This window comes from Taeniopygia guttata, chromosome 20 (genome assembly GCF_048771995.1).
Source record: "Taeniopygia guttata chromosome 20, bTaeGut7.mat, whole genome shotgun sequence".
NCBI classification, from domain to species: Eukaryota; Metazoa; Chordata; class Aves; order Passeriformes; family Estrildidae; genus Taeniopygia; species Taeniopygia guttata.
In genome coordinates, this window is record NC_133045.1 from 8028386 (window position 1) to 8042434 (window position 14049).

The window sequence follows — 14049 nt, forward strand, 5'->3', positions numbered from 1 at the left end:
AAGGTGTTCGGCCCGGGGCAGCAGCGCCACCGTGTCCCGGTACCCCCGGCAGCTCCCCACGGTGCCCCCGGCCTGGAGGCGGCGCTGCCCGGGGCGACCGAGCCGGGCAGGGGGACCCCGGCCCCCCGAACCCGCAGCCATCACTGCCGTAGCAGCGAGGGGACCCTCCCGCCGCAGTGCCCGGCTCAGCCCCGGCCCGGTCCCGCACCGGCCCCGCCGTGACAGTCCCGGGACGCGCCCCCGGGGCTCGCGGCGCTTCCGCGGGAAACTCCCAAAGTTGCAACGGGACCGGAGGGGTGGGCGGGACCAGGGGGACTTAGGGGACCATGCCCGAAGCTGTGGGAGCAACGATCCCTACAACACGCCCCAGAGCCGAGTGCCGGCAACAAGTGGCTGTCGGGCCCACCACCCTCTGCCCCCTGGCCGAGCCCCCGGGGCGAAGCCGCGAGTCCCCGGTTACCGGGCACCGGGACCGCCACACCGGCCGGGGCGCTCCCGCCGCGGCGCTCCGGTGCGCCCGGTGCCGCCTTCCCCTCCCGCCTCATTGTCCCCCGCCACCGCCGCGGACAACAAAGCCGCCCACGAGGATGTGCCACGGCTCCGGCTCGGACCGTCCGCTCCCCCGGTCCAGCGCTCACCTGCGCCGCGGCGGGACGCGCCGTCCAGCGGGGCCGCGCCGCCGCTCGCCGCTGCCCGCGCCCCGGCCGGCCCCCGACAGCCCCGCGCTCCGGTTACATGGCGCTTTAACCCTGCCCGTGCTGGGCAGCCCCTCCTCCTCCTCCTCCTCCTCCTCCTTCGCCGCCCCATGGCGGGGGAGGGGAGCGCGGGGCCCGCACCGCCACCGCACCCGCCAGGCCCCCCAAACCCATCGCGCAGCCTCCGGGTCCCGCATTCTCCCAGGGCCCGCATCCCCCGGGGCGCCACATCCTCCCCCGCCGCGACTCCACACCCCCCGGTGCCCCAGTGTGTCCCATCCACTGCCCCACATCGCCTGGGACCACCGCCTGGCGCCCCACATCCCCCTCGCCTCGGCTCCCCGCATACCCTCCCCGGTGCTCTGCATCACCCCCGCGGGGCTCAGCATCCCTCTCCGGGGGCTCCACATTCCTCTGGTGTCTCACACCCTACCGGGGCTCCCCACCCCCTGGTACCCGCCGGCGTCCTGGTGTCACCTCCACCGCCCAGCATCCCCCAGGGTTCATCATTTCTCCGGGGCTCGGAGCCCCACGCAGCTCAATCCCTGAGGCAGAGGAGACTCCCTTGGCACCCCAGGGCTGGGCAGAGCCCTCACCCACCGAGCCACACTCTGCCCACCGGTTTCCAGCAGCACCGTGCCCCACACAGCCCCATGCAGCACAACCCCACGCAGCTCACCGTGAGCAGACAAAGCCCTACAAGTTTTACATTCAGTTTTTGTTTGTTCTTTCCCTTTCCCGTCCAGAAGCAAGACACTTGCAGGGCTGTGCCGGGGCCGGGGACACAGCCCGCGCCTCTCCTGCCCCAGACAAAGCATCCGGAGCCCACGTGGGGTATAATCTTCCCTGCTTGCCTGTTATTACTTCTAGATTCAGCAGAAAAGCGTGTAACAGTAAGAAAAGGAATATGATTATCCTGGTGTGATAGAAATGAGCTTTCAAAGTCAGGAGGAAATCTTAGTTAGCCAAAGTGTCTGAAATCTGCAGGACCAGCCCCAGGCCTGTACAGCAGGTTCCTCCAAACCACACCTCCACCCCTGCAGAACACAAGCATGAAAAATTTGGCAGCAAATGTAAAAAATGCTCTGCAAGTGAACAGAAGCAGCTGAGAAACCCACTCTGAATAAGTCCCTGAGGATACAAAACATCACCATTCAAACAAACATGCACCACATAAACCTAAAGCAAATTCACAGCTCGGGCAAGTAGATTAAAACAAATAAATGTATTTTACTCCCATTTGTTTTTTTCAGATTTAGGAAAGGGAAATGCTTTTGAGAGCTGTGCTCATGAGAGTTTCCAGGGCACTGTGAGGGTGGAATCAGCCCTTCCAGCATCCACTGGTTCCTCTCCCTTTCTACGGAAACCTTCCTGCTGCTGTTGGCCTCACTGACCTGCCATCAATCTCCTGCCAGCCGAAACGCCCTCTTTCCCTCTCTGCCCCTCAGTTATCATTTAATTCAGGAGAGCAAGGCTCTGCAAACTGCTTGTGGGAAAGGTCTGGTACCAGACAAAGCAGCTCTGGCAGACGATGAGCCAAAGCTTGATCCTTTTCCTGTCTCTGCTACACACACCACAGAGAGATGCTGAGTTTATTTATAACAATCAAGAGAATGCGTCTGTCATTTCATGGGAAACAAGGTACCTTTACAGAGGATTTTATACCCAGGCTCCTGCCACACATTCCAGGTACCTGCACCAGGCTCTTTGTTGAGCCAGGGCTGGCATCAGCAGCCTCTGTCAGGAGGGTACCAAAGCAGCTCCCTCACTGCTTCCCACCCGCCCTCTGGCTTTCCAGCACAGACCAGCGATGGGACACAGCTGTGTGGGTAAAGCCCCTCCACTCCAGAGCTGCAGCAGCTGCAAGGAGCAGGCAGCATGGCCAGGGCTTATGTGAGCATGGAGAACTGGGGGGTCCCTCACCACCCCTGGGCACATGCCCAGAGCAGCATGTCCTCTCTGCAAAATGTCATTCCAGCAAGAGCCATTCCCCCATCTGGCTGTGCTCCTTTGGCTGGCTGGTATCCCAAATTCATAGAGCCAGTGACTGACCAGCTGAAGGAGCCATTCCCTGTCATCAGCACACAGTCAGGACTGGCAGCATCCATTCACATTGGAAGTGACTCCTCATTTTTCACATGCTTCCCAGTAACCATGCCAGCTCTTCCACACATAACTCCTCACTCCCAACCCTGAATCCTTCTCTTCACTGAAGGCTGCTCAGCCAGTGCCTTCTCTGAAGTACCCCTGGGGTATGGCACCAGGCCCAGCTCCTCCCTGTCCACCCAGTTCTCCCACTTCAAATTTCTCCCTAAAATTCTTCTTTGTCACCCTGGCCAGGCTAATGCCACCCCCTGCTCAGAGCTCTGCTCTGGCTGCCACCATCTCCCATCTTTTGCTTTGCACCCAAGGGTTTGATTTGGGACCTACTCCATGTATCACAGCAGCGTTCCTGGAGATCCTCCACAAATAAATAAATGTGTGTCATTACCTACAGCTGTCAGAAGTGCAACCTTGTCACCTCCAGATTCCCACGTCCCAGTAACGCTGAGCACTTGTTTAGTCTTCTCACAGGCAGGGAGGAGCACCAGCACCATTAAATCAGTTTGGACAGTTGCAAGCTGGGGCTGAGAGCAGAAGGAACTTCTCTTTCCACCGAAGTCGGCAGCGATGCTCCTGCTGCATTCAGGCTTTGTGGTTCCCATGATGTACACACAGCTCAGAGGCTCTTTCCCAGCCCACAGTAATATCATTCTCAATACACAGCTTTCTTCACTGCAAGACCCCATCAGAGCACGTCTCACAGGATGTCTCCTCCTCTTCCATGAGTATCTTCATTGTCTGAGCCTACACCCCAGCCCCGCGCTGGCCGCCTGCCCCTCCACCAGCTCCGCCAGTGCTGCTCCATCACAGCTCTCAGCAACAGTCACTCCTCACCACGGCTCCCCAGAGCAGATCTCCTGTTCCTGGCACCTCTCCTGGCACCTCTCCTGAGCCTGGGGAGAGCTGTGCCACTCAGCAGGGCTCTGGCTGCTGGAACTGAGGTCTGTTCCCGTTGTGGGAGAGCCTCATCCTGCTGCCACATGTGGGAATACAGCCCCAGCCTGCCTTACAGCTGGGCTAGTTTTTCCCATCTGGGGGGAATTGCTGTTTACACAGAGATAGGAAATGTTATCCCTCCTACAAGAAGTTTCTAGCCCTTCCTGTGGGCTGGCCAGGCCCACATGATACAAACCTCTAATAAAAATAAGGTTAAAAATACGTGTCATCCGTGTAACCAGAACATCTAGAAAGTCTGCAGCTACCGCCTGCAAACTTCAAACGCCAAGGCACACAAAGAAAAATCTTCAATGCCTCCCTAACAAAGCTGGCCACAAAATCCTCTTTTTCCTAGAAAACAGGATACGCCTGCTACAGCCTAATCTGAAGTGATGAGGCCTCCCCAAACCACCCTCCTCAGCACATACACTTTTACCTAGAGGAACACTGCTCCCAGGGGGTGGCTGCCCGCAGAGCCCCCTCCCTCCATGCCAGGTCCAGAGCTGCTCTTGCCTGCCCGGGTCAGGGATTATGGTCCCTGCTCAGGAGCAGAGGAGCTGGTGGAGAGAGGGAGTGTTTTGCCTGTGGCTGCAAGGCAGGAGTGTGCCAGAGCCCAGCAGTGGAGTTCCCAGCTCTGCTCCACCTCTGCATGAAAGGCTGGCACCACTTGCTCCTGCAGCAGTGTCTGCCTGGAACCAAAGGCTGAGGAGTGTGATGGGGAGAGGAAGGGGCATTAAACTGCAGAAGAAACTGAAATCCTGGTCTCAAAGATCTCATTTATGCAGAAGTTTCAGCTGGGCATCCGGGAGGAGTCACAACATCCCTCAGACTGTGTCTAGAGATGTTCTCTTAGTGCTTCCAGCCCAAGGCAGACACTGCAGGTGGGCAGTGGGCTCGGACAAGCTGGGTGAAAGCCCCCCTGGCTTCTTCACACACTCTTGCCTTTTCCAGGCGTTTCTCAGGCTGCCAAATGCAGGCAATGTTCCCCACTTCAGCTGCAAGGCTGACCTGAGAGCAACTGCAAAAGGCTGGGAGAGCTTGGCACAGATAATGGCATCAAGGAACACGATGGGGACACCCCAGGATTTGATCTCTTGGGAATACATAATAAGGATCCTTCCCGGGGTAACACTCTCCAAAATGCTGAGGAAGCTTTTCAAGTCTGATAGTGAAATTAAACTGAAAAATGCATCTCAAATAGGGTGCATGGATCCTCTGCTCAGTTTGGAGAGCACCGTTGTTTTCAGACTTTTCCTGCGGGGGTGTGTGTCCCCATTGCTTTTTGGCTGCTGCTATTACTTGGGTATTTATGGTGAACGAGGGCACATACCTGCAACTCCAAACTGCTGCCCTTGCCTTGTCCTCAGCTCTGATGAGTCCATCAGCAACACGCTCTGCATGAGAATGGCCTGGCAGGAGCACCCATGGGCTGATGGCTGCCTGCACCCCTACGGCAGCCCCGGGGCGCTGCCCGGGAGCTGAGCACCATCCCCCGCCAGACACCCCCATAACTATGGTCATCACCCTGCAACCTGCCCTTTTATTCGAGTATATCTTTCTTGATTTGAGAATTGAGTACCGCCCGTGCCATAGCTGGGCTCATGGCACACGCATGGCACACGGATCATATCGCAGGAGGAATCACCGAATTTCCTGGTGATTGTTTCAACAGGATGTTGTGCTCACGTACGTCAGCCGAGACTCTTCTTCTCGAATCCCGTCATTCAACTTTCCTCAAGAATTTGGTTCGCTGCCTGAGAAATTGTTCAGCAGCGGTGTCACCGTCCTGCCGGACCTGCGGGCGCGCACCCAGAGCGCCCTTCAGCAGCTCCCAAAGCATCACCCTGGGGAGACACCGGCAAGGAGAGGTCCGCCACAGACTGCTCCTCACCTGGGCTCAAACCAGGCAGAAGGCTGACTCGTGTCTGCTTTCAAGTTTTCGGACACAGAGTACAAGGGAAAATGTGATAGCTGTGAAAATGTGCGATAATTAACTGCAACTACTAATTTACACTTGGGGAAAATTGCATAGGGCTGTATGCAGCATTTTAAAGCCAGAGGGGAATTCTGTGTTCACACATACTGGTATCCAGTGCTACCCCCTGCATCCCATTCCCTGGAGGAGTTTTAGTTCAGATTAACTCATTTTCAGACACAAGGATTTCCCATGGTTTAAACATGCTGACTTGGACGATTCACCACGGAAACGAATACATTGTTCCAATATGAAAAAACTACTTTGTTTAAAGGTGTCCTAAATATTTAGGATCAATTTTTTTCACCCCAAAAATCGAGGTGCACAGTCCCACCTTGGATCTATGAAACAGAAACTTTCCCAGCTGGTCTGGGAGATAGAGAGGGAAGAAAAGGAAGTTGGAAGCTATTTCCAGCCAGACAACCAGGAAATATCTCTTAACTCCCCATCATTAGTGGTACTTAGCTGCTTATCTCCTTGTTTATACCACTGCGGGATAGTCTCACAATGAAAGCACTATAAAATTTCCAATATTCTCATTTGCAATTGCAAGTGTCAGTAATAAACCAGAACACCTGTGGGCTGTCGAAGTTTTACCTTCCACAAAGGTTTTTACACACTGTCCTCTGGTCCGACAGACGGGGAACACCTTCCCTGATAAAATGGATCACTGATAGTGGAATCCTGGGGAGCTCCTGCTCCTGCTCAAGGGAAGCTGTGAAACAGCAATTTAAGGCAAGAAAGTCCTTCAGGATGGAATCAGTTCCATTGTCCTCTGCGGGAATAAATCAAGTTTCAATATTCTTGGACCAAGGCCTTCCTCCAAAGACCAAACAGAAACAAGACTGTGTAACAGCATGAGAAGGCAATTCCTCTGCCTTCCTACAAGACATCTTTGAGCCAAGGAGACCTCGTGCATATGGATTATGTCGAGAATCGAGTCTGAAATTTCCCTATGGAACCCTGACCCCATCATTTTCTGCCTATGGGCTGGCTCATCCTAAGGCTGCTGCTTCCTTGCCCAACATCTGCTCATTCCATGGAGTCCAGTCTTAGGATATGGGCTGCCAGTCCCATCACCCTGAGATAAGCAGTGCTGGGAACAGCAGTCGGAGAGTGAAAAGCACACTCAAGTTTCAGTTCTCAAGTGGAATTTTCGGAGAAAAAAACAAAAAAAAACAACAACCAACAAAACAACAACAATAAAACCCAATTATTCACCTTATAAACCATGGTTTTAAGCCTTTTTTTTTTTTTTTTTTTTTTTTTTTAGGTTTTTGTAGAGTAAAAAATCTGACAGTACTCAGCTGCCAGCCAGCTCTCCAGCCCCCGGCTCCAGCGACCCCCGGCGTGCGCTGGGGCTGCGGGGTCCAAGGGCCACCCCGGGGTGCTGCCCGGGCCGGAGGGGCCCCGCATGGCCCCGGCGCGGTGCGGGACCGGCGGTGCGGAAAGTGCGGCCGCCAATGCTCAGGCTGAGGCGGGGCCGGGACCGGGGCCGGGCGGGCGGAGCCGCCGCCGCCGCCGCCGCCGCCATGGGGCTGCTCAACTTCACCCGCGACCCGGTGCCGGAGGCGGTGAGCGGCGACATGCACAACCTGAACCAGCTCAGCGCCCAGGTGTGCCGGTTTGGGCCGTGTTTTTCCGCCGGGGCGGGGATGGGCGCGTTTGGCGGCGGGGGCAGTCCCGGACGCGGAACCGGCGGGGCGGCGGCACCGGGAGCTGGATCCGGGCGTTGTGCCGGTCCCACCGCGGCTCCAGCCCCACGGGCCCCGTGCCCGGCGGTACAGCCCCGATCCAGCCCCTCCGAGCTGTTGGAAGGATGTTTATAGAATTATGGAATCCCAGAACGGCTTCGCCTCGAAGGGACCTTAAACACCATCTTAGTTCCACCTGCCCGCCATGGGCAGCGACACTGGTGGAGTTCCTGGTGGAGGGCTCAGATCGTGCTTGGTGGGCAGTGGAGTCCTGTCAAGAACTGGGGTTTGTGGTGGGACCACACAGTGTTGGGGTTGTGATTCCCACCCCAGATTCCCACCCTGCGCTTCCTGCCTCAAGCTGAATGGTTCTGGTCATTGGTACCATCTGCCTCCAGGCCACCGACACTGGCTGTGCAGCTTGGACTGAAGTTGGTGGAAACGCTGAGGCTTTTCCAGCCCAGCTTGCCAGGACTGAGGATATCAGCCTGGTGACAGCCCTGTGCCATCTCTGTTACAAGGCCGAGGCCAAGGGCAGGGCAGGATCTGCAGCCCCAAAGCAGCCAACACCACTTTTGGCCATACCCAGAAGGTCACAGCCAGTGCTGGTGCTGGTGCCAGCAGAGGAGGGTGCTGGTAGTGTTCTGCCACTCGGGGAGCCTCTCCATCCCTGCCTGCCAGCTGCAGATCCAGAACACTGAAAACAGCAACTAGACCCTTAATCAGTTCTCTTCCTTTCCCCAGTCACTCTGGTTACCCCGTGGGGTTTATGAACCATGAGACTGGATGTTCACAACTTTTCCCACTCGCACTTTTTGGATTGCACAAGATAGAACAGCAGCTTCCGATTAGCCACAAGTCACAAAAGCTCTGTGCAGTGCCAGCTACCAACTGCACAGACCCCTTGAGAGGGTCTGAAAAGCATCCTGAGCAAATCCCATCCACAGGCATCACATCATGCCAAGGACAGAGCACCAGCACAGGTCCAGCTCTGGAACCAGTGCTGTGGAGGCGGGTGGAGCTGGCTCAGGGGGGTACATCACCATCTCATCGTGGTGCTGGTGGGGTGGTGAGGTGCTGATATCTAACACTCCTGTTTCTTCACAGCAATTCTCAGCGCTGACTGAAGTGCTTTTCCGCTATCTGACAGAGCCCAAGGAGGTAAGGCAGAACTGGGGAGATGCGAGTGCAGCTCTGGTCAGAAACAGAGAAAGGGTTTTGTTACTACTCTTTCTCTTGAGCAGGTAGAAAGATTTCTGACGCAGCTCTCAGACTTTGCCACCATGAATAAAATCAGCTTGGGCCCCCTGAAAAACATTGTCAAAAGTATTCTTCTGGTACCCAACGGTAAGTGATGTATTTGCATATCCTGCCCTGAGGCCAATCTGTCCCAGCCATTCCCGCAGGGCTTGGTTTGCACAATAAGTGTTAATGGTAGCTAATACAGTGCTTAGCACTTAAGAATCAAAAGTTCTGTTTGGTGACTCTTTGTATTCTTTATAACCTGCCTGCATGCACATTTCAGGGGCTTAAATAAACTCCCTTAAATATCTGTGCATTAAATGCTGCACAACACGGTGACATTGCTTGGTTTAAGCAATACCTGTAAATCCCTTTTGCCAGATCAGGGCATCCTCGTGTTGGCAGCGAGTCTCTGCAGGAACTTCCACCCAACTGACCCAGTGCTGTAATTCCTCCAAGGCCAAGCGCTGTTGGAGAGAAATAAGACAGTGCAGACGTATTTGGAGTGGGCTGGGACTGGTGCAGTTCCAGACCATGTGAAGGAGACAGCTGACCTTGCAGTTCTAGAGAAACACTTACTGTGTCCAGCTCTTTCTCATTCATAAACAGTGACGAAGAGGTTTGGGGGGATTCCACTGGAATACCCCAGACTCCACCACTTTATAGGATTACTGTGATGTTGTGGCTGCCGTTTGACACGATCATGCATCAAACACTCCACGGCACATTCATCCCATTGATCCTTCCTGTTATTAATAGTCCCTTGCTATTAGCCCTCAGACCTTGGTTCCCTGTAGCTTCTTTCACAGCCCTTATGCTGAGCAAAACTGTTTTCTGAATGTCTTAACACTTTTCTAGTGCTTCAAGCAGGAGTAGCAACAATTTTCTTTCCTGCAACCATCTTATGGGGATTTAGTGTGGAATTGGCACTTTTCCCCACCCTGATTCAGGCCTTGGTGCCCCCATCTTGTCGTTCCTGTGAGCGTGTGCTCCGGCTTCAATCCCATTGAAACTTTCCCTCAGCTCTGGGATGCCACGGACGATATCAGAACAGATCACAGCAGATAACTTTGCATCTGTGCTACACAGCCGGAAAGCCACGTGGGGCTGGCAGTCTCCTTGAATTTATGAGATTCCTGCTCTTGGCTTCAGAGAGCAGAATCCTTGTAAAGGTCCCCGTGCTGCCTGGGCCCCAGAACAAAGGGGGAAGGCGCAGCGGGGGAAAGTGTTATACGCACACGTTCACACCCATCATCCCAAACACAGCAGGTAGGTCAAATTAGCAGCCCGCCAGCCTTAACAGTTCTCCTTTAACAAGCAAAGCGGCTACAGGAGAGAGAGCAGCAGCTTCAAAACATTCCCGCTGCCGCTGTTCCCATGGATACCTGCAATGGGATCTCGCCCTCTCCCCGGCACTCCCAGAGCCCGGACTTTTAAAGCACCGGGCATCTGCAGAGATGCTGGGCAGGCACCACTGGGTTTCCAGTCTCTGAGGAGCTGTGGTTTGCTTCAAAACACAGCTCAGAAACAGAGGCTTTCCCGCGTAGGGTCCCGTCCCTGCCTCTATTTGACTCAGTAAAAATTGGTTTGACTCATTAAAAAGTGATTTTTTTTTTTCTTCATTGTGGTGTTTATTCAGGTGCCCTGAAGAGGAATTTGTCTTCTGAACAAGTCAGAGCAGATTTTATTGCCCTAGGTAGGTCATGTGATTTCCACTAAATAAAAGATAATTAATATTTATCACATATAGTAATCTCATATGGTTTCCCTCTACAGGCCTCAGTGAAGAGAAAGCCAGTTATTTTGCAGAACAGGTATTCATATATTTTTGCTTGTTTCTAAGCTAACAAAATGTCAGTTCTCTGAGCGGGAACTCATAAAACCCCACTGTGCTCCTGATATGCGTTGGCATATTTTGGGTATTTTCTTCAAAACCAGCTTGGGATTTTGAACTGAAGATCCTCAGAAAACTAATAAGGAGCACTTTGTCTGATGGCACCTCTGGTTTGCCAGGGCCTTTCCCCCATCAGTGTCACAGTTCCTGCACTGCTGTGTGGCTTTCATGTGATGTTTTTGTGCTTCCCATGCTTTGAGCCCTGAGGTCATGCAGTTACATGAACACATGGCTTTTTGCACAGATATTGTTACACTGAACCAGTGCTAAAACAAAACCAGTGAGTTTCATTTGCAGAAGTGACAGGGCAGATGGAAATCCTAGCAGGACTCAAACACCTCTGAAAGCCCTCCTGACCACATTAGTTCTCTCTTTACTCTGGGCTTCTGCCATCCTCTGCCTTCCTTCTGATTCTTGTTGAAGTTTCAGGTACAAAGAAAGGCCTCTCTGAATTAATTGCTGGTGTGTCTTTTGCTCCTGTAGTGGAAGGTGAATTCCCCCACCCTAACACGCCTGGCTGTGGGTCAGACACTGATGATTAACCAGCTGATAGACATGGAGTGGAAGTTTGGAGGTAATAGAGCTACAACTTAAACTGGAGGGGCTGGGAAACCCAGCAGCAGCTCTTGGCTAAATAACGTTTTATTTCACCACTTAACTAACAGATTATCTGCCTTCTCTTCTTTCTGACCCACAGTGACTGCTGGGAGCAGTGAGCTGGAAAAAGTGGGAAGTATCTTCTTACAGGTAAATCTCCCACATCACAGAGTTCAGCTTGTAGGGCAGTTGAAGAACAAGCTCCAGCCAGGCATGTGGGAAGGAGAGGGAAGCTCTGTGGGTCTCACATGAACAGGCTCTGTGACTGCATCTTCAGTCTCCAAGTGCTGCTGCCAGCAGAGAGCAGACACGCTGCTGTTTGTTTTTCCTCTGAAGACATGAGGTATCACAGGAACATGGCCCATTCTGAAAAGCTGTTCAAAAAGCTCAGTTTAGCAAAGGTCAACCATCTTGGGGAGGCAGGGAAAGTGGGATCAAGGACTTCCAGAGATCTTCCAATGCCCAGGGTATCTGTTCCCACAGTGGCACTTCTTGAAAAACCTGTCAAATATGCGTGTGCTGTGCAGCAGTCAAACTCACAACAGACTCCTGCTCTGCTGTCCTCTCCTGGTGCTCAGATACAGGTCTCTGAACTAAAATACTTCTGCTTTTCCTTTCTCCAAGCTGAAGCTGGTGGTTAAAAAAGGGAGCCAACTGGAAAATGTGTATGTCGGTGAGTCAACATTTCTGACCAGAGGGAAGGACGGGAAAGCTGCAGTTTGGGGCTCGGGGTGTTGCTGGGGGTGGGGGAGTCTGGGGGCAGAACCAGGGTGGGATAACTGCAAGAGCATCACTGTGGTTACTCCTGCCTCAGCCTCTCCATCACTGTGGCTGTTCCTGCCCCAGTCTCTCCCTGTCACAGGCACTCCAAAAATGTTTATGAGCACTGACTTTTGGGCACCTTCACATCTGTGCCTCAGTAAACACAGATCTGCCACAGAGCAGTGCAGAGCAGTCAGAGCAGCAGGGCAGAGGAGGAAAACAAATGATTCCCAAGCATGGAATACAGCTGGGAGATCCCATCCCAGGGGAGATCCCAGCCTGTCCCCCCTGGCAGCCTGGCCAGCATAAGGACCAGCTGCTGGGAATCACAGTGGCTAATGCTGCCCAGCTTAGGTGAACGTGAGTTGCTCCGTGGTAGCACCAGAACAGCTTTGCCAATGTTGGAGGTGTAACCTGAAATCTAAGACTTTTTGCCTCTTTTTTCTTCTTCAGAGTTAACTTTGCCCCAGTTCTACAGTTTTCTGCATGAAATGGAACGGGTCAAAACCAGCCTGGAAAGCTTCAGCTGAAACTGCACAGACCTGAGCCGACATCTGTCTGGGATGTTTAATTCCTCCTCTGGGCCTGCAGATCTGCTCTTTCCCAGCTGACTCTTCACACCCTGATAAGAGAAGACAAGCTGTGCAATGAGCAGTGGTGTCATGGCCCAGCAGGACCCATCAATCCTTTAGAACCTGAAACTTGGCCTCAGTTTCAGCTTTTTCAAAGCACCTACAAGTCCACTCATCTTTTTATTTTTTTTTTTTAACTATACTATTATGAGAAACTGTGGGCAGAAGTAATGTGGATACCTTTACTAAAATAGCAAAGAAATAAACCCATTCCCATTCTGCTACATTTGTATCAGAATCTGATTTTGTGAGAAAAAGAGAAACAGGAGCAGCGAATCATTTTGATATTTGGAAGGATTAAGAAGAGAGGATGATGAAAGCAAGGAGAGCATCTAATGTGGGGAATCACTTAGTGCTCCCTTCAAGCCTCTCCCTTCTCTTGTATTAAGAAATATGTTGATTTCCTTCTTCCCAATTGTGCCTCATTATGGAAAAGTATCTCAGTGGTAGGTGATTTTAAATCTTAAACAACCAAACAGCTGCCTCTGTGCTTGGGAGGAGGACATCTCTGGGGGTGACGAGATAAATCTCATTTGAATGTGCTGCTCTTTAATCTGCAGCCTGTGTGACATGGCACAGTCGGACCCAGCCCATTTCCTGGTGGACATATGTCCAAACCCCATGAAGTGCCATTAGCTCGGCTCTTCAGTTGTCTGAGGGCAGGGATGAGCTCTTCATCAGGAAGCAGAGGGGTGCTCCAACCCACCTGGGGCAATGTTACAGTCACTGAGGCTCCTCTAATGTCCAGGCTGTTGAGTGGTCCGGCAGCTTGAGCTGGCTGAAGCCTCTCCCACAGGCACAGGGATGAAGAAAGCTCCTCTCACAGAGCATGTCCCAAAGCATCTCTGTGTCCCTGGCATGCTTGGCAGTTCCAGTGAAGGGAATAAACCACATTACCAGGGAATGTCCCAGTAAGAAACTCCTGTTTCCAGCCTCCACCTGAAGGGATTCACTGTTCCATGGCATCCTGCCAGTCTGCTCTGGGGCTCTGCAGCAGCAGCTGCTTCCAGTTAAACTCATCCCAAACAGATCATTTCTGTGAGAAAAGCATCACAAAGCTCCCTGCAACTCACAGCTTCACCCATGGGTTTCCAGCTGCAGCAAACCCAGCATTGAGTGTCCCTGCACTCGCTGCATTTCCTGTGGTGCTGCAGGAGTGACTGAAAACGACAGCAGGCACAGGCTGAGCCATATATTTGGGAACTGGGGAATCCTGCTGGCAAACCCGGGAATGGATTTATTTATTTTCCCACATATCAGGTCAGTCACAAGCATTTCAAGCTTTTTCACATCCTTACTGTAAAAATGAAAAAACAAACCCGAAAACCTCTGAAATAATATTCTACAGAATATTCTGTCTCCTTTTGGGTGGCAGGAAAAGCTGTTTCAGGGAGGAAGAAGCAGTCCAAGTGGCTGCTGCTTTCTCAAGACAAAAGCAATTTTTTTTTGCTTTACATTTTCTGCTGCCTGTTCCCATTATTTCTCACCCTCCCAGTGCCAGGGTGACACCACTCAGCTC

At 52.9% G+C, this 14049-nt stretch overlaps 1 protein-coding gene across 1 annotated transcript; it reads left to right on the forward strand.

The window, feature by feature from the left end:
* Positions 1 to 7166: 7166 nt before the first annotated feature.
* COMMD7 (COMM domain containing 7) lies at positions 7167 to 12754 on the forward strand. Its single transcript, XM_012570262.5, has 9 exons — positions 7167 to 7325; positions 8511 to 8564; positions 8648 to 8750; positions 10285 to 10341; positions 10422 to 10459; positions 11023 to 11113; positions 11237 to 11286; positions 11761 to 11809; positions 12352 to 12754. Exons 1-9 carry the CDS (start codon positions 7173 to 7175, stop codon positions 12426 to 12428), a joined length of 672 nt encoding a protein of 223 aa, XP_012425716.4. The 5' UTR covers positions 7167 to 7172; the 3' UTR covers positions 12429 to 12754.
* Positions 12755 to 14049: the final 1295 nt, after the last annotated feature.

Coding starts and splice junctions, on each gene's coding strand:
- COMMD7 (XM_012570262.5), top strand. CDS start 7,173: ATGCTCAGGCTGAGGCGGGGCCGGGACCGGGGCCGGGCGGGCGGAGCC. Junction 10,460..11,022: donor CCAGTTATTTTGCAGAACAG/GTATTCATATAT, acceptor TTGCTCCTGTAG/TGGAAGGTGAATTCCCCCAC. Junction 11,287..11,760: donor TGGGAAGTATCTTCTTACAG/GTAAATCTCCCA, acceptor CCTTTCTCCAAG/CTGAAGCTGGTGGTTAAAAA.